At 38.5% G+C, this 25,000-nt stretch overlaps 1 protein-coding gene across 1 annotated transcript in view; it reads right to left on the reverse strand.

Annotated features, from left to right (window-relative positions):
• Nucleotides 1–20,226, reverse strand: part of LOC118767303 — a 40,762-nt gene extending 20,536 nt beyond the window's left edge. Inside the window, exon 1 of the mRNA XM_036511664.1 lies at nt 19,920–20,226. Within this exon, the coding sequence (XP_036367557.1) occupies nt 19,920–19,985 (66 nt within the window). The 5' untranslated portion in view covers nt 19,986–20,226. The remainder of the gene's footprint in view (nt 1–19,919) is intronic.
• Between the last annotated feature and the right edge of the window lie 4,774 nt (nt 20,227–25,000).

Below are 25,000 nucleotides of genomic sequence, written 5' to 3' on the forward strand. Positions count from 1 at the left end.
GTTTTGTCACAAACGAGAACCAATAACATTGGATGTCACAGAAAAAAAAAAGAAAGAAAGAGAGAAAAAGTGGGGGTCGGGGAGAAATTGACGAGACTGTCACAGCTAGAACAATTTTAATTTTAGGATTGTTTGATCAGGACTGACTTTGAACTAAACAACAACAATATTACTGGAATTATGAAAAAAAAAGATTTGGTTCCAGTAGAGCAATATTTTTGATGAAGAACCATATTCTAAAAGAATGGAATGCAAAATACACTGCCAAACTTTGCTTAGAACACATCAAAGTCAGTCCAAGTTGAAGCCTGGATTCAACTAGAATCGCTGCATTGGATGTCTGTTGGAGTAACAACAATAACAGCAGCAACAACAACATACGACCTTCAGCAACAAGCTGATTGCAACTGAAGTGAAAAAACAAAACAAAACAAAACAAACCCAACAAAACTACTGATTGATAACGAAAAGTCATGGGACAATGTACAGAACACAGATCAATGTATTGGTAAAGATGGTCATGTGATAGCAATAGGTAAGGCATGCTGGGTAATATGTAACTGAAATGGTATTGGATATATGAATGTATTATTGGTGTGGATTCTATGAGAGCAGAGAAGGTTTTGCATTATAGATGAGAGGATGCAGATGTGTCTAACCCATATAAAGATATAAAAATGGACGTTGAAACATCGACAGTGGTGAATGGTGGTGGTGGTGGTAGGATTACTGGGGGTTAGTTATAGCAGAGCTGGGGTAGTAGTGTAAATATGGTAATGATTTAAGTGGTGATGTTTGTGGTGGTGGTGGTAGCAGTGATAGTGGTATTGATGATGATGATGGTCATAGTGAAGTGGTAGTGGTGGTGTTGGGGATGCAGATGATAATGATGATTAAACTCTCTTAGATTAGATGTAATTAGCTCATCTCATTCCTGACCCTAGCCCTATAAATGATAACCAATTACTTCAGCAGACCATATTTGTTCAACAGCTTGTCTGCTTTCTTTCTCATCAGACAAGAAAACCAAACCTGAGCCAAACAAATCTCTACACGGTCACTCCACATGTTAGAAATAGCAGCCAAACCGCACACAAAATCATACCTTACTGTCTTAATAAAAAGGAAGGATACATATGTTATTTTGCAAATGGTGAATAGTATTTGTTTCATAAAATAAGTGCTTATTGTATTTTATTAAAAGAGGCTTTATTTCACAAACTATTGGAATTCTTTCAAAGACTAGGATTTCTGGAGAACTCTCTCTCTTTCTCTCTCACTCACACACAAAATGGATTATCACTGCTGAAGTATCTTTCATTATAAACCTGCTTGATCAAGGTTGACCAAGGGCTAAGCAACAATAATATCGTTACTATAGACACCATCAAAAAAGGACATATTTGGTTATATTCCTAGATACACTATATCTGTAAAAAATGAAATAGATGTAGAGAGTCATGGCTGGAACATGCTATGAATCAAAACAATATTGAACAAGAGGTGACCAAAGCTGTAATAACTGTCATCGTTTATAAAACAAATTCAACAGTCTTATTTTCCCTTAGTTATTGTTTAGCCCTGGGTCATTTCTGACCAGCATATCTATGATCATAGGATTTCCATCTTCTCTTTTTGTATAGCTAAGACTACATTGGCAAAGGGCTGTAGCCAAGTGGATAAGATGTTCCAGCCACATTTGTAAGACTGTACTTTTGATCCCCAGACTGGTGGGGGGGTCCTTAAACAAAATACTTCATTTCACACGACTACAGTTCACTAGCTGTAAATGGGATCCAGCAATATCTGGGAAGTTAACCCTGTGATGGACTGGCAACCCATCCAGGGTGAAATTTTGTAATTTGTTACTTATGTGCCATAGAAACTTTTGAGTCTTAGGGTCCATAACAGACCTAAGTCCAAGACTCCATTGTCTGTGTGTCCTTCTGTTTAGAAGATGGCAGGTTGTGTGATATGGAACATCAACAAACAAGTGTAAAAGTTTACCAAAGCTCCAGAGATGTGGTTCCTTAGAAGAATACCGAAGCTGTCTCAAGGTTCTAAGATGAGCTAAGACTACCAGAAAGTGGTCTTAGTTCAACAGCATAAAGAGGAGACCACAGACTCAGTTATTTGGACAATACATGAGAAGAATGGGCGTTGAACATTTGCAGACAACTGAGAAACTGAAAACCAAGGAAGACAGAATAAGGGAAGATGTTTAATGGCCTGATCATCTGGTTTAAGAAATACTGGCTCAGTAAGTAGCAAACTGAGTGTGGGACAGGAGGATATGGAGGTAAATGATTGCTGAGAGAGAGAGAGAGAGAGGAGAGAGAGAGAGAGAGAGAGAGAGAGAGAGAGAGAGAAAGAGAGAGAAAGAGAGAGAGAGAAATATGAAGTTATCTGGCTGCTATTTCTAGCAGGTTCACTAACGGTATAAGTTCTTCAGTCTCTGAAAAGTGACTCCTGAACAATTCTTTCTCTTTAGGTTCACATTACACATCCAACAGACAACACACAATTCACTCTCTTCTCCCTCTCTTCCATACCAACGTAAGGCCGATGCCGACACCACCACCAATTATGATGAACCAATAAGGGAAAAACCACATGGTCACTTGACCAGCTAGAAATAGTGGCTTCTACATTGTCTCTTCAGCTATTAGAAATAACTGCCTAATTTCCCTCAAATCAAACTTCCACTAAATCCTTTTAGAAAGGACACATTGGCTAATATAGTCTTGTATTCCCTGCAGATAAGAAAAAGGCAGGTAGGTCACAAATGGAATGTCTTTGATCATATATTTACACGAGTAGTGCAAACGTGGGGCTAAACAACAACAACAAAAACCAAGACAACAACAACAACAACAACACTGCTACAAAACAAAAAGAAAAAGCTGTTTTGCCTAATATGCACACACACACACACACTGCAACACTGCACCTCTTCACTTTGTTGTCACTGGAGGAGGCATCAACCATGAACTTTTGACATTATGCTGTTAAAGGAAGGGCAAGAGGGTGGGAACGAAGCGGAGGGTGGGGCATTGCCCCCTCTTACATCCCCTCAGCACCCAACATTAATTAGGTCAACCAGGTAATGGAATTCACAGATTGTGTGCTAAAAGATCACAGACGCAGGTAGAGAACAATACATATGCATATAATACACACACACACACACACACAAGCACAAAAGATACATATGCAATAAACCATACATGTGCATGCATACACAAATACAGTATATGTATCTATGTCTATCTACACACAAACACACATGTATATTCACACATACCCATTGTTACATGTATGAATATATATATAGATACAAACACACACACACACACACACACACACACACACACACAATACACACACACAGATATAGATATACAAATGTGCAAACCTAACCTTCAGAAGAAAGGTTAAACATCATTGCTTTATCAGTGACTTTTCAAATCCTTTACCATCATTATTATTATTATTATTATTATTATTATTACTGCTGTTTGTTATAAATTTTGTCACAATGACTGTAGCCATCTTGTTTCCCCTTTTTAGCTGCATTGATAAAGGAGCAGTGGCTAAATAATAAATGATTAACTATAAGACATAAGACATAAAACTAAAAAATATGGCTGCTCAGCAGAATGCAACAATATGGCCAGAATGTGCAGCATACAAGTGCAGAGCAGGAGCATGCTCAGAATGCAGCACCAGGCACGAGATGGACGGTTCTGCAGTTTCTTGCTGAACGACCTGCACAAATGATTTGTTTATAGAGATCAAATGCTAAGCTCACTCCTTCCATTAAATCAATGTTGTTTGAACAGGTGCACAGGTGTGCCATGCGTCAGGTGTTACAAGTGATTGCAGAACAATGTGAGATGATAGGTTTTGCTCAAGAACACAATGCATCACCCAATCTAGGAATTGAAACCATGATCTAGCGATTGTGAGTGCAACACTTTAACCATTAGGCCATACTCCCTCACATACACAAACAAGTGTGTGTGTGTGTGTGCATGTGCAGGTATGTGTTACTGTCACCTTGCCTTAACTTTGTGTAATACTTGTAAAGAATCGTCACTGTTATAGAAGCAGCATTATTCGTTTCTAATATTCTATGGAAACATGTCTGGCCATGAGGAAATATTACCTTAATTGCAAACAGGTGAGGTTTAACAACAGGAAAGGTATCCAGCCATAGAAAATCTTCAAATAAAATTCTGTCCAACCCATGCAGGGAAGGAAAAGTGAATGTTAAACTGATGATGACAACGATATTTACTACTTTTTTAAAAAGTATATGCAGGGCAGGGCAACAACATCCGCTGGCTGTAGCTATAATGTATGTAAGAGTTACATCAAAAGTCCACAGGGATCTGGGATAGGTGCAGTTAGAGAGATCTGTAAGTCACTCCAAGTTGTTGGGTCAACCATCTACATGCTGACCAGAGCCTGTCCAGTGGTGTTGCTGACTCAGAAACAACAACAATCAACAACATTAACAACCAATCATTTATATACAATAGACCTGCTGGATGATCATGGCTGACCTGGGGTTATACAACAACAGGCAAAATAAAGATAAGTCACAAGTCTTTTAGACCAGGAATGGTCTGGGGGTAAAATAACAACAACTGACATTGCTTATATGTCACAGGTTGGCTGGATTGAGGATGACCTGGGGCTACACAACAACAGCTCTAGTATTACTTTGGTGTATTCAGCCCCTTGGTCAAGTGTCTTCTACAGCCTCTGGCCAACGGAAACCTTGTGAGTGGTTTTCATACATAGAAACTGAAATAAGTCCATTGTGTGTGTGTATGTGTGAGATTGTGTGTGTGTGACTGTGTGTGTGTGACTATGTGTGTGTGACTGTGTGTGTGTGTGTGTGACTGTGTGTGTGTGTGTGTGACTGTGTGTGTGTGAGTGACTGTGTGTGTGTGTGTGTGACTGTGTGTGTGTGTGTGACTGTGTGTGTGTGTGACTGTGTGTGTGTGTGACTGTGTGTGTGACTGTGTGTGTGTGTGTGACTGTGTGTGTGTGTGTGACTGTATGTGTGTGTGAGATGGCATGATTGTTGTAAATGAACAGCAGAGTCTTACAAGCAGTGTCATCCATTTCTAGTCTTCTGCCATGGGGAAATATTACCGTACCCGGAGACAGGTGAGGAAAAATCTACCTTAATAAACTCCATCCAACCCATGTAAGCATGCAAAAATAGATGTTAAAATGATGATGATGATGATGGTAATTTAAGAATTTGAATATATATGGATATAAACTTTTAAAATTGGTCCACCAGCAACAAATAACAGTAATAATAATAACAATAATAATAATAATAATAATAATAGTAGTAGTAATAATAATCCAGATTACATAATCCTTTCTCTCTCTCCCCTTTTCTTTCCTTAACAATTAACAAAGGAAGCATTGGGGGAAGGGAAATGGCTGTTAATTAGGTTAATGATGTTTGCTGATGAGATTCAGTAAATTTAGTTGCAATTATTTTTGGATAGTGTTTATGAAAAGGGTGTATATGCTTGTATATGTGTGTGGAGCATATATATATATATATATGTAGGTCCCGGGTTGATTCGGGGTTAACCACAGTAAATAAGGTACTCAATACATAGCAGAGTAAAATTATTTATTATATAGAAGGAGCTTCTACAGGACTAGAACTGTTTCATTCAAGAGAAATCTGAAGATTTCTCTTGAATGAAACAGTTCTAGTCCTGTAGAAGCTCCTTCTATATAATAAATTAATATATATATTATATATATATATATAAATGTGTGTATCTTGTTTTACCAGAAGCTATGAATTACATGATTCATAACAAACGTAGAGTATTCTTCAATACATTATAATTGAAAGGCTCCAATTTTCAGGACTCAGAGTAACTGTTTGTGGATCATCAGCTGGTAAACTGAGCCTGGATTTTCTTTTGAAATATCCATTGTTTGAATATTTTTTGAAATATGAAATGAAAGTTTGAAGGAAACACTTATCGTTATGACTAGAAAATTTGCCTCAATAAACCTTGTCTGACCCATGGAAGTATAGAAAAGTTGATATTAAAATGATGACACACACACAGAGGTTGAAGTATAAAAGATCAACAACATAACATATTGTAGAATAACTAATGGTAAAATGTCTCTGGTACGGATAATGGAATAAGTTTGACAGTGAATAAAGAACCATGTGGAAGGATCCCATAGAAGAAGGAAACCAATGAAGATATAAAGAGAAGTGGTGAGTGCAGATCCCAGAAAGATGAAATTTGCAAAAGAGATGACAATGAAATGCAACACATGGCAGGTGGAATCATCATCATCATCATCATCGTTTAAAGTGTACCTTCCATGCTGGCATGGGTTGGACGGTTTGACTGGAATTGACCAGGGAAGAGCCTGCATCAGATTTCTGTGTCTGTTTTGGCAGGATTTTTACTGCTGGTTACCCTTTCTAACACCAACCACTTTACAGTGTGGACTGGATGCTCCAGCATTGGCAGGTTCACCAAGTAACTTGCAAGACAGAGATCTTTTGAGAAGGGAAGGGGCATTGGAGGAAGGGATCTTGTGTCAGAGGATGAAAGGTCAGAGTGTGATAGAGGGACAGAAATAGGTGTCTTGCTGTAGGGGAGGTACATGGTTACCTGGACGGGGAGAGGGAGAGAGAGAGAGAGAGAGAGACACACACACACACACACACACACAGACAGAGAGATCAGGATTGAGGACAGAAACGTGTGCTGCTACATGTTTGCCCAAACTGGGGGAAGAGCAGGAGAGGGAGAGAGCGGGACACAGCAGGAATGCAAGAGGGAACAGGAGAGAGATGGTGGTAAAATGTCGGGCATAATGACAAGGGACAGGGGGCAAATAAAGAAGAGAGAGACAAATGGTGGCAAGTGCCAGGGCATACCTTTGAAGTACAAAGATAATAATAGAAGTGGTAGGACATTGTTGAAGAAGCATGAGTGGCGAGTGGGGGAAGGGAGTGGTGAAAACCTGGGTATATAGAAGGGGACGGCTACAGGATAGCAATGATACTGTGAAACAGGGTCATGGGGACAGGATTGAGGAGTGAGAGGTAAGCATAGTGCATGAAAGAAGATATGTGAAGAAGGGAACAGATGAAGTTTGGTTTATTAGGGTAGGGTGTGTGAAAAGTTTTCTTGTTACATGTGAGTGGAACACACAGGGCTTCTAAAACTCAGTTTCACTGATGTGGGTGGGTTTTCTCAAGGACCTCATATTGCCAGACATCTCAGTCCATTGTCATTTCCTCCATGAGACTCAACATCCTAAGGTCGGTTCTTACCACTTCATACCATGTCTTCCTGGTTCTCCCTCTTCTGTGGGTACCCTCCACTTTCCATGATCAGCACTTCTTTATACAGCTGTCTTCATATGCATCACATCTCCAAACCAACATAGTCTTCTCTCTTGCATGCTGTATTTGATTTCTCCTATGCCTAGCTTTTCTCTCAATATATTTGCACTTTGTCGAACATGTACATCCAGTGGAACATACTACCTTAATTTCTCTCCAGTCTAAACATGTCTTCTGCATTCAGAGTCCATGTCTCACTACCATGGAGTATAGCCGTTCGCACACAAGCATCATATAGTCTACCTTGCCAACAGAGGTAATAGCTCTCTGAACTTCCTCCATCCTATTCTTATTCTAGAAACAATAACTTTCAGAGCATCCTCCACCATTACTAATTTGGTCACCTGAATAGCAGAAACCATCCACACCTTCAAGAGAGCCTCCTGGGCATTTAAGAGAATCAAAGTCCTGTGTGCTCTTAGTGCTTATTGTTCCTGCACATCTGCCACATACAAAGATGACTTTACCTGTCTTTGATTCCACTGCACCTCTTAGGTGTCCATAGCTTACACGGGGTGCAGTGAATGGAATTCCTTCCAACTCCTTTCCTACACATTGAGCAGGGCCATTTACCTGACAGAAGGGGAGTTTTATCTTCTTTCTTATTAACAATAACTTTGGTCTTTGCTAGGCTAACTTTAAGGCCCTTTGATTCTAATGTTTGTTTCCATACCAGGTATTTCTGCTACAGATTCTGCAATAAGAGTGAGGTTATCAGTATAAAGTAGTTCCTATGGGCATCCAGTTTTGAATTCCTCTATCATGGCTTGGAGGACTACAATGAATAAGAGTGGGTTGAGAGACGTGGACTCCTACTTGTATGCTAAATTCATCACTGTATTCAAGGCCAACTCTCACCTTATTAACAGCACCACTGTACATGGCTTGTACAGCTCTAACAAACCACTCCTCTACTCTTAACTTCCTTAGAGGACACCCGATAACAGAGCAGGGGACTCTGTCGAAACCTTTCTCCAGGTCAATGAAGGCTAAGTACAATGGTTTACTTTTGGCCAAATACTTTTCCTGAAGTTGTCTCACTAAGAAGATGGCATCTATGCTACTTTTCCCAGGTACAAAACCAAACTGCATCTCATCCAGTTTAATTCTATCCCTAATTAGTTGAGATATAACTCTCTCAGTAACTTTCATGACTTGGTCTAAGTTTTGATACCTCTGTAGTTGTTTCTATCTAAAACACAGAAGCAGTTAACTATAATACTACTACTACACTAGTCATTGGAAATAGTGCCTTCCTGAATAACCTGATTAACTATACAGGTGACTAGACTTTATTCTACACCACCAAATATTTTAGTCATCTCTGCAGTGATTCCTGATTACCCAGGAGCTTTCCCTGACCTCATATCCTTAATTGCCTTACCTATTATGCTGCTATCAACTCTGATGGCTAGTCCCTCAATTGGTTTGATATTTGAAAGACTCTCTTTTTCCCATTAATTTTCCACATTTAGTAACCTTTCATACATCTTTCTTCTGTGAGTCACTAAATGCAAACACACCATTATCCATTTGCACACATTTCTCACCCACCACATCTCTATTCTCTTTGATACACGGCTTTGCAATCCTGAACATCTCATGCCTCTGATCCTCATGCTATAAAACACTGGCAAACCCCTTATCTATGACTATTCTTTTTGCTATGTAAACCTGTCACCTACCCCCCACCCCTTTCTGGCTACATGATATAATTATCTGTTTTCACCATTTTCCCAGTCTCTGTTTTTATAGAACTGTCCACCTCCTTGTTCCATCATGTCGTCTGCAGTCTAGCTTGGACTTTCCGCCAACCACAGATTTGGTCTGCAGCCATCAGTAGATTGTCCTGCAGGAATTTCCAATTGCCCTCTAATTGTCCCTACGTTCTCCTCTCTATCGTCAGAGGCTGCCATTAGAATGTCTCTGAATTTCTGTCTGAATATGATTTAAGGGATTAGAAAATGCAAAATTATGGTTTCTGATTTAGGTACAAATCCAGAAATTCTGAGTGGATGGGATAAAGTACCAATCATGACCCTAGTTCATGACTGGTACTTTATTTTGTTGACCCCACAAAATTGGAAACTTGAACTTGGAGCATAAATTATGAGAAGGAATACAAGACCCTTCTTCCAACATTGTAGTGATCCTGTCAGCTCAATAATGTTTGAGGGTCTTAGAAAAACACTTTTCTTACCCTCAATTATCATTTTCAAACATAATAACCATTAAGTGTGGAGATACTTGTAGTTAAAAAGCTCACTTTGCAACTATATGGGTTTTAAGTTCAATCCCAACAAACTAAAAGTAGACTTAAAAGTAAGTCCTGGGCCAATTTGTTCAACTAAATCTGTCAAGGAAGTGCCCCAGCTTGGCCACTGTCAATGACTGAAACAAATAAAAGATTGCAGCTCTCACATCAGATAATTCAGGATAATCAAATTTTCCATTTGACAAAATATCGGCAGAGCATTGGACAAGATAGCCAATGGCTTTTGATTATGACACTTTAAATTCTACACAAATCCACACTATATTTCAAGTACAGGGGTTAATATTGTCGATTAAACCTCCGAAAGTGGTGCACAAGCATGACCAAACTCCAGTAAAGGAGGCCAGAAAATGGAAAATAAAAGATTAAAGAATAATCTAAAGTTTTGCATATTTTATTTCTTTTATAAGTTGTGATTGTATGTGGAAGATGCACAGGAACCATAAAAACTACCGAGATTCGGGAAATTGATTCTCTCGAATACCCTGGTGGCTCATTAGAGGTAGAAGATAATTTCTGTCAGCTTGGGGGACCAAATTAGTAGTGGGGGAGGATGCACAGAGAGTGTGATAACTAGAATAAGATGGAAGAAATTCAGAGAGCTGTTACCTCTGTTGGCCTTGAAAAGTTTCTCTCTCTGAGTGAAAAGAAGATTGTATGATGCATGTATAGAGACAGCAGTTCTACATGCTAGTGAGATGTGATCCCAGGAGGCAGAGGAGAAGCAAAGGTTAGAAAGAAAAAGAAGCTAGTATGCTCTGTTGGATGTGTAATATAAGTGTACAAGTTCTACAGAGTGCTACTGTATTGAGAGAGAAGTTGGGCACAAGAGGAATTAGAAGTAATATGCAAAAGACTGTGTTGGTTTGGTCATGTGATGTGGATGGATGCCGATATAGGTCCATAAAAGAAGTACTGATCTCTCAAATTAAATGGAACACATGGAAGCGGGGGGGGGGGACTCAGAAAGACATGAAGCAAAGTACTGAAAGACAACCCTAGGATGCTGAACCTTTCAGACAAGATGACAAAGGACCAAGAAGCCTGGTACCTTGCTGTACTCAAGAAGAGTTATACTCCACAGCAGAAGTGTTAAAGTCAGTTCCCCTGGCAAAGAGGATTGGCCTGCAAGCATCTGGTACTATTGTAAAAGGTACTCATGCTGGTACCACATGAAAGCACCTGTGCTGGTGCCACATGAGAGCACATGTGCTGGTGCCACATGAGAGCACCTGTGCTGGCACCACATGAGACCACATGTGCTGGTGTCACATAAAAGCACTTGTGCTGGTATCACATAAAAGCTTTCAGCATGCACTGTAAAGTGGTTGGCATTAGGAAGTGCATCCAGTCATAGAAACCATGCCAAATCAGACTGGAGCCTGATGCAGTTCCCCAGCTTGTCAGCTCTGGTCAAACTGTCCAACCCATGCCAGCATGGAAAACAGATGTTAAATGATGATGATGATGATGATGAAGGTCGTTATTAAAATCAACCAAAATAGGGGTTTTTACCTTCAGGTTGTTGAGTCACCTCAACTTTTGAAAAAGCTGAGTAAAGACAAAGAACCCATTGATATAACAAATCAGAGTGGAAAGGTCAAACATATCAGGATTATCCAAGAGAGCAGAATTGGTAAATAACGTTTTATTTATCAAACTATAAAAAAATATCAAAAATATGTTGAAGATTTTCATTTGTTTGTTGGATGTTTTTGCTTTTATCTTTTGTGTGAAAAAGTTAAGAATATTTAGTTTGAGTGAAAAGGTCAATTTTAAGTGTGCTTTTATAAGCAGGAAAAAAAATGGTTAAAAGTAGAATATAAAGAGAGACAGAGAATTATATAATAAACCTATTTAATTCACAATAGCACAGATCTGATGTGACTTGTGTACATATGAATTAAGAAACTTTTTTGCCTTCAGTTAAGATCATTTAGGAAAACCTTTGCAAATGTAGAACTAGCAGTGATGAAGAATAAATTAACTTTGGGTTAGTTAAAATACGTTTGTCAAAGACAAATTCACTGCAGTTGCTGAGAAGAAGAAAAATTCTCTCTTATGGTAAAAAGTGTAAAAAGACCATATCTGCCCAGTGCTTCCCCCTTGTTGATTCCCAAATGTATTTCTGGTTGTTTAGCTTCTTCAATGGCATATACCAAAGAGAGATAACCCTGAGTAGATTCAAAGCCATAGTTTTAACTAAAAAAACCAGTTAATATCAGTGACTGAGTTGTGTTTGTGAACTGCCAGTTCAGGATAAGTATAGCAGCATCAACACCAAGCAATGATGAAGAATAAATGGATTTTAGGTTAGTTAAAATATATTTGTGGTAATGTGATAATAACTAAAGAGCTAGAAATGCATCTGGGAATCTGCTAGAGGGAATCACTGGAAAGATTTGATGTTTTTACACCTTTTTACCATAAGAGAGAATATTTTCTCCACTGTAACTGCAGTCACAAACATGTTTTAACTAACTGGAAGTTCATATCTCACTGTCTCTCTATCTATATTCATCCGTCTATCCATCTATCTGAGTGTCTATCTGTCTATCTATTCATCTATACGTCTATCCATCTATCTATCTGAGTGTCTATCTATCTATCCATCTGTCTATCTATTCATCTATACGTCTATCTACCTGTCCATCCATCTGTATCTCTCTCTCTCTCTCTCTCTCTCTCTATCTATCTATCTATCCATCCATCCAGCTGTCTGCCTGCTGCTCTCTCTCTCTTTTTCTATATATACATATATATATATATGAAGCAAAGCTATCAATTATCTCACACTACACTATCTCCCCCCTCCCAACACCACTGTATATTACACAACGCCCTCACTCTTCCCAATGCTAACCACCTCCTCTTCCCATCATCCATCATATGAACACAAAGTTATCAATTTTCTGATTCACTTTTTAACACTGTAAACAGGAAGTTGGTTTAGTTTCATTTTAAATGGGCTGGGAGAGGAATGACAAATAAGGAGAGAGAGAGAGAGAGAGAGGGAGAGAGAGAGAGGGAGAGAGAGAGAGGGAGAGAGAGAGAGAGAGGGAGAGGTATGGAAGAGAGAGAGAAAACACAAAGTGTATGCACGTGAGAATACAAGTGCCCACCCAATGTGAAAACATACCCTAACACCAGCCAACATATTCAGGATGGCTTACAAATCCCAGAGTAAAATTTACAAAAAGGATTAATCAAAAGACAGAAAATGGTCAAAAATGACTTTGAAGGATTATATGGTTGCCAAAGGGATCAGGTAAACATTATGGTTGCCAAAGGGATCAGGTAAACATTATGGTTGCCAAAGGGATCAGGTAAACATTAAATGTTTCAACTTCATCAATATAATGTAACTGAGTTCTTATTGTTCCTTTCCAGTTTTGATCTTGTTTTACTTCAGTCACTGGACTGTGGCCATGCTGGGGCACCACCATCAAGGGTTTAGTCAAACAAATCGATCCTGGTACTTATTTTCTCATTTTAAACCTCGTTCTTTTTTTGTTGAACTGCTAAGTTATGCATTTGCAAACAGACCATAACTGGTTATCAACCATTGGGGGGGAGGGGGCGAGGACCACACTCACAAATGGACAAAATTTCTTTAAATATTTCGTATTAAAAATGTCTTTGCAATTTGCAAATGTTCTTACCATTTCATGTGTGGTTTTGTCTCAGTTCTTCTAAGCTTCCTCATCTTTTCTTTTCTTACTTTTGTAATGTTCCATCTTGATTTTTAAGAACTGTTGCTTTAACCAAATGATTGGCAAAATTTGTATGTTGCTGACCCCCCCCCCCTCATAGAATCATCTACAACTTATTGAAGTTGTAGATGATTCTATGAGGGGGGGGGTCAGCAACATACAAATTTTGCCAATCATTGGTTAAAGCAACAGTTCTTAAAAATCAAGATGGAACATTACAAAAGTAAGAAAAGAAAAGATGAGGAAGCTTAGAAGAACTGAGACAAAACCACACATGAAATGGTAAGAACATTTGCAAATTGCAAAGACATTGTAAAGAAAAGAAGAAACAGCTGAAGTGAGCTTATTTTTGAAAACCAAAAAAAAAAAAAAAAGGATCAGAAGGGATAGAGACTGATTCAGGAAAAGAAAGTTAATGAATTTGAATACAAATAGAAGCAATACCTGAGTCACATGAATGCACCTGAGGAGCTGGCATCACAAAAACACACCTGTGCTGGTGCCACATAAAATGCATCTGATACACTCTGCAAAGTGGTTGGTTTTAGGGAGAGCATCCAACTATAGATGCCATACCAAAATAAGCAATTAGAGCCTGGTACCAGCCCCTGTCAAACCATCCAACTGATGCCAGCATGGAAAGATGGATGTTAGATGATGATGATGATGATTATGTTGGAAAGATGGATGTTAAATGCAGTGCAAAGACAAAGGATAAAAGAGTTTTTGAAGCAACAGAAAAATAAATCCCAAGTCTAATTTATGTGACAGTAGCCAGGTGATAACTACCTGTTACCAGAGTGTGGCAACCAACTAGCTTTAAGACAGCATGTTAGTGCTAACATATATATACACACATATGTGCATGCACACACACAGTCAAAATGCTATTTTTAAGATAACGTGTTAGTGCTACACACACACACACTTTCAGAGCATCTGTTTGTTTGTGAGATCATGAATCAGAAGCTGAAAGTTGCTCCCCAAAGTGTAAGCCTGGGCAAAGGTTTTTTTTCCTTATATATTTTTTTGTCTGGAAAGTAGCCATTCCTGCAAGTCTCCACAAACCATATTACTAATATAGGCGTGGTTGTGTAATAAGAAACTTGCTTCCCATTCACATGATTCTGAGTTCAGTCCTGCTGTGTGGCACCTTAGGCAAGTGTTTTCTTGTATAGCCTTGTGCCAACCAAAGCCTTTTCAGTAGATTTGGTAGATGGAAATTGAAAGAAGCCTGTTCTGTGTATGTGTGTGTATATACACACACACACACGTGACATGGTGAATTGGATTAGATGAAGTATTAAAGTGTTGGATTAAATAGATTGTGATATCTATTCCAGTTCTTTGGGTTCTGTAACAACATTGGTGCCTTACTTGTATCAGCTGTGAAGTGGTTGGCATTTGGAAGGACATCCAGTTGTAAAAGCTTGCCTGTGCTGGTGCCACATAGAAAGCACTCAGCCCACTCGGCAGGATGGTTGGCATTCAGCTGTAAAGGTCGTGCCAAAACAAACAGAAGTCTGCTACAGTCTTCAGTCTGGCAACCTCCTGATAAACCGTCCAACTGATGCCAGCAAGGAAAGCAGACATTAAATGATGATGATGATGAGATGTGTGTGTGTGTGTGTGTCCCCTTGTGTCTGTGTTTGTTTCCCACCACCACATGTCAACCGGTGTTGGTGTGCTTATGTCCCTGCATCTTAGTAGGTTAGCAACAGAGACCAACAAAATGGTACTGAGGTTGATTCATTTGACTAAAAAACAATTCAAAGTGGTGCTCCAGCAAGGCCACAGTCTAACGACTGAAACAAGACAGAGATAAAAGAAAAATAACAGAATATTTCCAAATGAAAGACAATGGCTGACGCAAGTAAGGCACCAGTGTTGTTAGGGAACACCAAAACCTGGAAAAGATATCACATGGTATCTAATCCAATACTTTAATTTCTTTTTTATTGCCCACAAGGGGCTGAACATAGAGGGGACAAACAAGGACAAACAGATTAAGTCGATTACATCGACCCCCAGTGCGTAACTGGTACTTAATTTATCGACCCCGAAAGGATGAAAGGCAAAGTCGACCTCGGCGGAATTTGAACTCAGAATGCAGCAGCGGACGAAATAACACAAAGCATTTCGCCCGGCTTGCTAACGTTTCTGCCAGCTTGCCGCCCTAATCCAATACTTTAATATCTTATCTAATCCAATCCACTGTCCCGCACAAGTGTGCGTGTGTGTGTGTGTGTATTCTACGTAGCTGGTATTAGACTTAGGAAGGAAGCCAGTGCAGTAATTCGTGGAGATTGAGATGGAAGATTCTTCAGCATGAGTTTGGTATAAACATGTCAGACAGAGATTAAAGCTGAGAGCAAAGAAGACAAAAAAAGAAAAAGAAAGAAAAAAATCTCAGCAAAAAATAATTGCAGCATGTTTTTGGAGTGGTTACAGCTGCATTCAGTTTGGTGCAGAGGCTGCATGGATGACAGGTGAGATGTGAAGTGGGGGTGGTGGTATGGGGGTGGGGGTTAACACGTGGCAGTGTGGGTCTAAAGAATCCAGGCATTTCCTGTCGGTATCAATGCTACTTGGAAGGAGAGATGTTGGTGGATGCAAACGGTTGTGGTCTCCAGTGAACACTTGATAAAGGGAGTGTCTGGCAGCACAAGTTGCGTGTAGTCATTTACACAAACACACACATAAAACGTGGATGTTAAATGATGATAATGAATATATATATATATATGTGCATAAATATTTTTAAATATATACCAGGAGTGGCTGTGTGGTAAGTAGCTTGTTTACCAACCACATGGTTCTGATTTCAGTCCCACTGCGTGGCACCTTGGGCAAGTGTCTTCTATTATAGCCTCGGGCCGACCAAAGCCTTGTGAGTGGATTTGGTAGACGGAAACTGAAAGAAGCCTGTCGTATATATGTATATATATATATATATGCGTGTGTGTGTGTCTGTGTTTGTCCCCCTAGCATTACTTGACAACCGATGCTGGTGTGTTTATGTCCCCGTTACTTAGCGGTTCGGCAAAAAGAGACCGATAGAATAAGTACAGGGCTTACAAAAAGAATAAGTCCCGGGGTCGAGTTGCTCGATTAAAGGCGGTGCTCCAGCATGGCCGCAGTCAAATGACTGAAACAAGTAAAAGAATAAAAAGAATGCAAATATATATAACTCACTGCTGGCATGGTTAAGAAGTTTAATTCTCAACCACATGGTTCTAGGTTCAGTCCCATGGCATGACACCTTGGGAAAATGTCTTCAACTATAGACCAGGGCTGACCAAAGCCTCATAAGAGGATTTGGTAGAAGGAAACTGAAAGGAGGCCCTCAAGTAAATATACTTGTGTGTATGAGTGTCTGTATGTGTGTGTGGGTATATGTGTTTTCTTGATCCTTAAGAACAAGAAGCAGGGTTCCCACCTAATTTTTGTGTACCAAATTCTACTTGCATGGAATTGGTCAATTATATAATAAGACACGTTAACAGAGGGCGATGTGCAATGGGATCCAACCATAACAGAATGACTGCCAAGTGAATTACAAATCCCACATCCTGGGTCCACTTTCCCAGAGAATGGTGAGGAATAACCTGGAATAACTTCATCCAGACCAAACAATAATGCAATGTTTTCTCAATTCTTAACGGAAACCAGTTCACTTAACCTGCATCACATTTCACATTCTTGATGACCTCTAATAAATTACAGAACCTTTGTACTTGGAGGGGCAAGTATACAGGGAAAGAAATAAACTTATCTCTTAGCTTTGGCATCGGTCAATTTATGCTAGAGTATGAAGTTGATCAAATTGGTTAAAATTTATTATTGGTACTCATTTCACTGTTAAGTCTTAGAGTTCAGACTTAGAGAGAGTGAGTGAGGGGGGATGAGAAGCAGAATAAAGGAACACAGGGATTTGTGTGTAAAAGTGCTCAGTTTGCTGCAAAAGTGCATTGAGTGTTTTCTACTAAAAATGAAGATTCCATGTTCTACAGATAATCCTTGCATAAATTAATTTTTCTGGTGGGTTTTCTAAGAAAATTCCAAGACATTTTACTTACTTTTTTTACAAAAGTTTACTTTTACTTTGTCAAATCCTGCAGTCTGTGGGAATACTGATACCATGATGTACTTTCAGTTTTGGGTTGGAAGTTTTTCATTCAAGAGAAAACTAACCTTTACCACTGAATGGTTGCTAGTTAACCAAAGAAAAAAAAAATCTTCCTCAAATCACATCAAACAACAGTCTTAAAATAGTGAGACATGGGATAATCTAAACTGAGACACTGAGCTTAGTTTATTCCATGACTGCAGACATGATGGTCAAAGCTGGAACCCTGTGATCAAAATGTCTGTTCAGTGTGCACTGACTTAGGATTAAGACAACAATTTAGAAGCCAAATTTAGAACTTTCCAACCACAACCGAATCATCTCAAAAAGAGAAGGGACAGTTTGGCTAATATAGTAAAAGATATATTATATCTGAACCAAAAGGCATGTCACTCACGGTTGGAACGTCTTTGATTGCAAGTCTACTGGATCAGAACTGAGCTGGCCATAAACAACTCCCATTTCAGCTATCTCTTTCTACAATCAACCTGTTTACCATATTAAAGACCTGTGTGCCGAACAACCAAATTACAGGCTTCCATTTTATGGTTGAAACCAATAAATTGATAGCGTTCCCCGGGGACATCGTCCACGTCCCATTTCTTTGGAGCATTCCATCTTAAGGCAATTAATGATTATATATACATAAACACGCACAGCACATGCGTGCGTTTATATATATATTATATATATATAATATACACACCACACACAATATACGTATGTGTGTTATAATTATATATATATAATTATATATATATATATATATATATATATATATATATATATTTGTATTTATTGTTTACAAGTGAAAAGAGAGCAATGGTCATTTCGTTGAACGGAATTTTACCCTGAGTGGGGTCGGTTGAGTCGAGGGAATCTCACACACACACGAAAACACAAGAAAATTATAGTCACAGTTCTGTCTTGGAAATAATTAACGATACCGGAAATGAATGCCCTATTTCATTTTGATGCTATAAATAATGGTTAAATTATATTTTATTTAAAGTCACTTATTATTGCATTACACACAATGATAATACAATTTATATAATGATACCTCTATAAAAAAAAAAAAACCCTTCTCTTGTGATATCCCCACCCCTTAATTCTTCATTGTATCTCGTATCAAAGACTAACTTATCTAATCCCAAATCTTCCACCTTCCTCTACTGCATAAGGTTTCATGAACGGGTGTGAAAACAGGGGGACATATACAAAAGCATATATGAGCAACCGGGCACACGGTTATATAAACATACGCACGCTACCCAGAAATTAATTTTAATTTTGTTTGTTTTTCTAGAAAGGAAAAAAAAAAGCTTTAAAAAATTGATGAAAAACCTGAACCGGGAGCTGGAGTTTATTTCCAGACGGAGGTATATCTAAATAATTGCTTCTAAAACAAAGCTAGTGCGCATCTGTCAATATATTTACACACACATACACAAATATATATATATATATATTATATATATATATATATATATATATATATATATATGATGGATGAATTACCATTATATTTGTCTACCCCGACTGAGAAGCAGGTGTTGCTAATATGTACGCATTCGGTTCCGACCGAATTCAGTTTCCCATCCGACAGGACTAAAAAATATTCTTTCGCATATTGTATCAAATGCATTATTAAACGTTATAGATTTTTAAATACGCAACTGTTGTAAATTTCCCCAACCAAACAAGAAGCAATGTAAGAAAAAGGTATTTTCTCGAAAGACAAATAAAATATACAGCGTGTGTATAGTGTGTGTGTGTGTGTATTCGTCTATATATCTGCATGAAAGTGTGTAGCACATGCACTATACGCGCGCGTGTATGTATCTGTGACAACCTGTGTTTATAGCGTGCAACTTTCACTTTAGCAAAATACGTAAATAGACACTCCTCTTTGTGTGTGTATGTGTACACACACATACACACACACACACATACACACACACACACACATACATACACACACTGCTTTAATAATTGCCAAATCAGTTCAATAGGTACAGAGGCAAATAAAGGCATTTCGAATGCGAATTATTATTTTTGTTATTGTAGACATGTGCAAGACAGATAAAAGGTGGAAGTCACCGAAAATGAATGCAAGGAACCAGTTGGTGGCCAGGGAACCATTCCTAGTTCCTTTTGAATAACAAAATAACAACAAACAAAATAATTGAGGAATTATAATTAAAAAATAGACGTAATAAAACAAAATTATTTAATTCTTCGTTTTAATTTTAAAATTTCGTTTTTTCTTATTTTACACGTGATAGTGCCTATATATATATATATATATATATATATATATATATATAGTGTGTGTATGTGTGTTTGTGTGTATACACACACCTTGTAGCTTACCTTCAGAGTCTTTGTAAGAATGCATTCATCATCCAATGAAAATGGGTCCTTAACGTAAAAAGTCATAATTCTTATTTCGTTATAAATATTTTAATAATAATATTGCTATTATTATTTGTTTTGTTTTGTAACTGTGTATTATATGTGTGTGTGTGTTTTATCTACAGAGACGTTGACACAGTAAAAAAAAATTGTATGGAAAAAAATGACAACAATCGTAACTCAGGTCGTGTTCCCGTACATGCTTTGCTTTCGGTGAGGAAAAGCTCTGGCAATCTCTGGCACTCTTTTTATATGACCAACACCACTCTCTCTCTTTCTTTTTACCCTCTCTCTCTCTACCCCCTCTCTCTCTCTCTCTCCCTCTCGTTTTTCACTCTTACTACTACTGCTGCCGCTGCCACTACTTCCAACCACCTTGCTGAAAGAACAGATCAATATATTGGGTGGGTTTATTGGATGATGGAGAAGGAGGAGGGGAAGAAGAAGAAGAAGAAGAAGAAGAAGAGGAAGAAGAAATTTATGAATAAGATTTAAAGAAAAACGAAAAAAAAATAAAAAAAGAATGATGGAATTTTTTTTTAATTATTACCATTAAATACAAAAATAACGCAGCAGAAAATTAAGGAAGAATTTGTAAAAGACAAGGAAGGAAGGAGCAGAGTGTTGTGTCGTGATAGTTATTTGATACTTCTTCCGCTTTCAGCCATAGCCGCCGTGTTGGTGATGGTGGTGGTGATGATGGTGATGATGATGACGATGGGGTGGTGGTGGTGGTGGTGGTGGTGGTGGTGATGATGATGATGATGATGATGATGATGATGAAGGGGTGGTGGTGGTGTTTAATTCCCCATCCCCACCGCAGACAAGTCCTGACTGGGTTGTCCAATGATCAAATGCCTTCCAACCGTGACCATCCTAATCTTTTGAATATACACTTGTTTATTGTGCCGTTTATAAAGTGTAATATGAAGGAATTTGGCTTCTGTTTCTAGCGCATAGTTCCCGTTGAATGATGTTGGTCATTGATCACCGATATCACCACCACCACCACCACTGCTACTACTACTACTACTACTACTACTACTACTACTACTACTGCTACTACTGCTACTGCTGCTGCTACCGTTATTTACCGGCGATCGATGATTCTTTTTATTGCTTGGTCACTTCGGACACCAGCCAGACAGACACTGTGTTTAGGATAATGAGGGAGGCGGTAATATCTTGGACGATGGTCACGATTCTGACGGCGATGACAAAGATGACAACCGTGATGATAATGATGATGATGATGGTCATGATGATGATGGTCGCTTTGGTGGTGGTGGCGGCGGCGGCGAATTGGTTCTGGTTGCGATGATGATGATGATGATGATGGAGATGGTGGTGGTGGTGGTGGTGATGGTGGTCTCTTATGCAGGACGTTAAGACTTGGAATTGTTTTATTTTACTAAAGGAGAAATGCTACTAAATGGCAATCATGGGTGGAATGGGGGGGGGATAAAACAATGACCATTATTCGAACTAGACTTTGCCTTTCATCCTTTCGGGGTCGATAAATCAAGTAGCAATGAAACAATGAGGTCGATGTAATCGACACGTTCCCTCCCCTCAAATTTCAGGCCTATAATAGAAAGGATTATTCGGGGCCAGTGTTACCTTTTATCACCCTGCTATTGGGAGGGGGTTCTGTATCGAAAACTGACCCCCACCCCTCAAAATGACTGGCCTTGTGTTCAAGTCAGCAACCATTAATATTGTTGCATGCTTATAAATACCACAGGAACAACACAGACACACATGTCTGTCTATCTATCTATCTATCTATCTATCTATCTATCTATCTATCTATCTATCTATCTATCTATCTATCTATCTATCTATCTATCTATCTATCTATCTATCTGTCTGTCTGCCTACCTGCCTGCCTGCCTGCCTGCCTGCCTGCCTGCCTGTCTGTCTGTCTGTCTGTCTGTCTGTCTGCCTGACTATCCCTATCAACGTATATATAGACATGTATATAGACATATATATAGACAGGTGTGGCTGAGTGGTAAGTAGCTTGCTCACCAACCACATGGTTCCGGGTTCGGTCCGACTGCGTGGCACCTTGGGCAAGTGTCTCCTACTATAGCCTCGAGCGAACCAAAGCCTTGAGAGTGGATTTGGTAGACGGAAACTGAAAGAAGCCCGTCATATATTTATATGTGTGTGTATGCGTGTGTGTGTGCGTGTGCGTACGTGTCTATGCTTGTGTTTGTATGTTTGTGTTTGTCCCCCCACCATCGTTTGACAACCGATGTAGGTGTGTTTACATCCCCGTAACGTAGCGGTTCGGCAAAAAATAGAATAAGTACTAGACTTACAAAGAATAAGTTCTGTTCGACTTAAAGCGGTGCTCCAGCATGGCCGCAGTCAAATGGCTGACACCAGTAAAAGAATAAAAGAATATATATATATATACATATATACACACACAAACATATATTATAGGCTGGTCCAATATATATACACACACTCACACACACATATATTATAGGCCGGTCCAGTATATATATATATATACACACACACACACAAGCACCTATATATATATAGGCCGGTCCGGTGGCCTATTACTCTGTAGTTCCGACAATGTAAACCTCGTTCTCTACAGATGCAAACACGATATATACAAGTGTGTGTGTGTGTATAGGAGACGAAAGAAGGCAATCATTTAAAGGGCGTGGTGTACATGCGACCACACACACACACACACACACACACGCACCGCCACTTACACTCAATCACTGCTGCACTCACTCTGAACGCTAAACTCCTCTACAATCTATCAATGAACGGTGCAGATTAATAAATAGCGTCACTCTAAAACACCGTGCCTAGCCTCTCTCTCTACCTGCCTCTCTCTCTCTCTCATCAGACTCTTCCTGATGATGATATCATCTCTTTTTTCGGTTTCCATATGATTTCTCTATTAGTTAGGCGGCTGCCTTAACATTTCTCTCTCTCTCTTTGTCTCTTCCTCACTCTGTATCTCTTTCTCACTCGCTCATTGCCCCGCTCTCTCTCTCTCTCTCTCTCTCTCTCTCTTGCTATTTTATCTCTTTCTCTATATACCTACCTGTTTGTTTATTACACTGCTTAACTAACTTATCAAACTACATATTTTTCGTGTATTTCAACCTACCTACCTACCTGCCTACCTACCTACCTTACCTACATACCTACCTATCTATCTGTCTATCTATCTATCTATCTATCTATCTATCTATCTATCTATCTATCTATCTATCTATCTATCTATCTATCTATCTGTCTATCTATCTATCTATCTATCTATCTATCTATCTATCTATCTATCTATCTATCTATCTATCTATCTATCTATCTATCTATCTATCTATCTATCTATCTATCTATCTTATCTATCTATCTATCTATTTATCTATCTATCTATCTATCTATCTATCTATCTATCTATCTATCTATCTATCTATCTATCTATCTATCTATCTTATCTATCTATCTATCTATCTATCTATCTATCTATCTATCTATCTATCTATCTATCTATCTATCTATCTATCTACCTACATACATACATACATACATACACACACACAAACAGAGAGTTCTACCCTCATGCATTCCTGCTTGCATGCATACATACAGATTGAAAAGATCCCTCATATAATATATATATATATATATATATATATATAAATGCTTTATTAAAAAGCAGCAAAAATATCACAAAAACCGTTACTCAGAGTTTTACTCTCCCGTTCATCGGACGGGAACGTAAAACTCTGAGTAACGGTTTTTGTGGTATTTTTGCTGCTTTTTAATGAAGCATATTACTCTACCTCTGGTATTTGAGTACTATTTTTCCCACCTTGTTTCACATTTATGCGTATACCCCGGTGTATACTTATATACAGAGATATCATAGATACACATACTCATACGTACATAAATTGACGTCCACACACCTGATCATCCAACCATCCACAGATAGAAATACACAAACACGCACAAACACACAAACATATACATATGGACCATATACACACACGCCAGTCTATTTTATTACAGTTCTAAGTGCATTTGTCTCTCCATACATTCGTTTCTTTGGTAACTGGTGTCGATACAAAAAAGACCATCCTGTTTTATGCGGTGTTACATATTTATTATAGCCAGCAGCAGCAGCAGAAGAAGCAGCAGCAGCAGAAGCAGCAGCAGCCTACAGTCAACAACTGAACTTCCGTCCTGTGCACGCTTTCCATTTCTGGTGCCATTCATACAACCTCGGTTCCATTTCTTTTAGAAGCAACGGCTGCGACGTGTTGTCACAAAAAAACATGTCGTATAGGGGTGAGATTGCGTGTGTACATGTGTGACAGTGAGAGATAGGTAGGTAGATAGATAGACAGATAGATAGATAGATAGATAGATAGATAGATAGATAGATAGATAGATAGATAGATAGATAGATAAGATAGATAGATAGATAGATAGATAGATAGATCGATAGATAGATAGACAGATAGATAGATAGATAGATAGATAGATAGATAGATAGATAGATAGATAAGATAGATAGATAGATAGATAGATAGATAGACAGATAGATAGATAGATAGACAGACAGACAGACAGACAGACAGATAGATAGATAGATAGATAGATAGATAGATAGATAGATAGATAGATAAGATAGATAGATAAGATAGATAGATAGATAGATAGATAGATAGATAGATAAGATAGATAGATAGATAGATAGATAGATAGACAGACAGACAGATAGATAGATAGATAGATAGATAGATAGATAGATATGTTTCTTTATTAGCCACACAGGGCTGCACACAGATAGAACAAATTACAAGGTAGAGCTTTTCTTTTGAAGGTTTAAAAAAAAAAAAAAAAGGAAGGGGGAGTTTCGATCAAAAGGGATCGTAAAAGGAGAGAAAGAGGACAAAAAAAAAGGGGGGTTTAAAAAAAAAAAAAAAAAAAAGGGGGAGAGGAGAAAAAAAATTGATCAATAGGGATCGTTATCACAGAAATGTCAATAT

This window comes from Octopus sinensis, linkage group LG20 (genome assembly GCF_006345805.1).
Source record: "Octopus sinensis linkage group LG20, ASM634580v1, whole genome shotgun sequence".
NCBI classification, from domain to species: domain Eukaryota; kingdom Metazoa; phylum Mollusca; class Cephalopoda; order Octopoda; family Octopodidae; genus Octopus; species Octopus sinensis.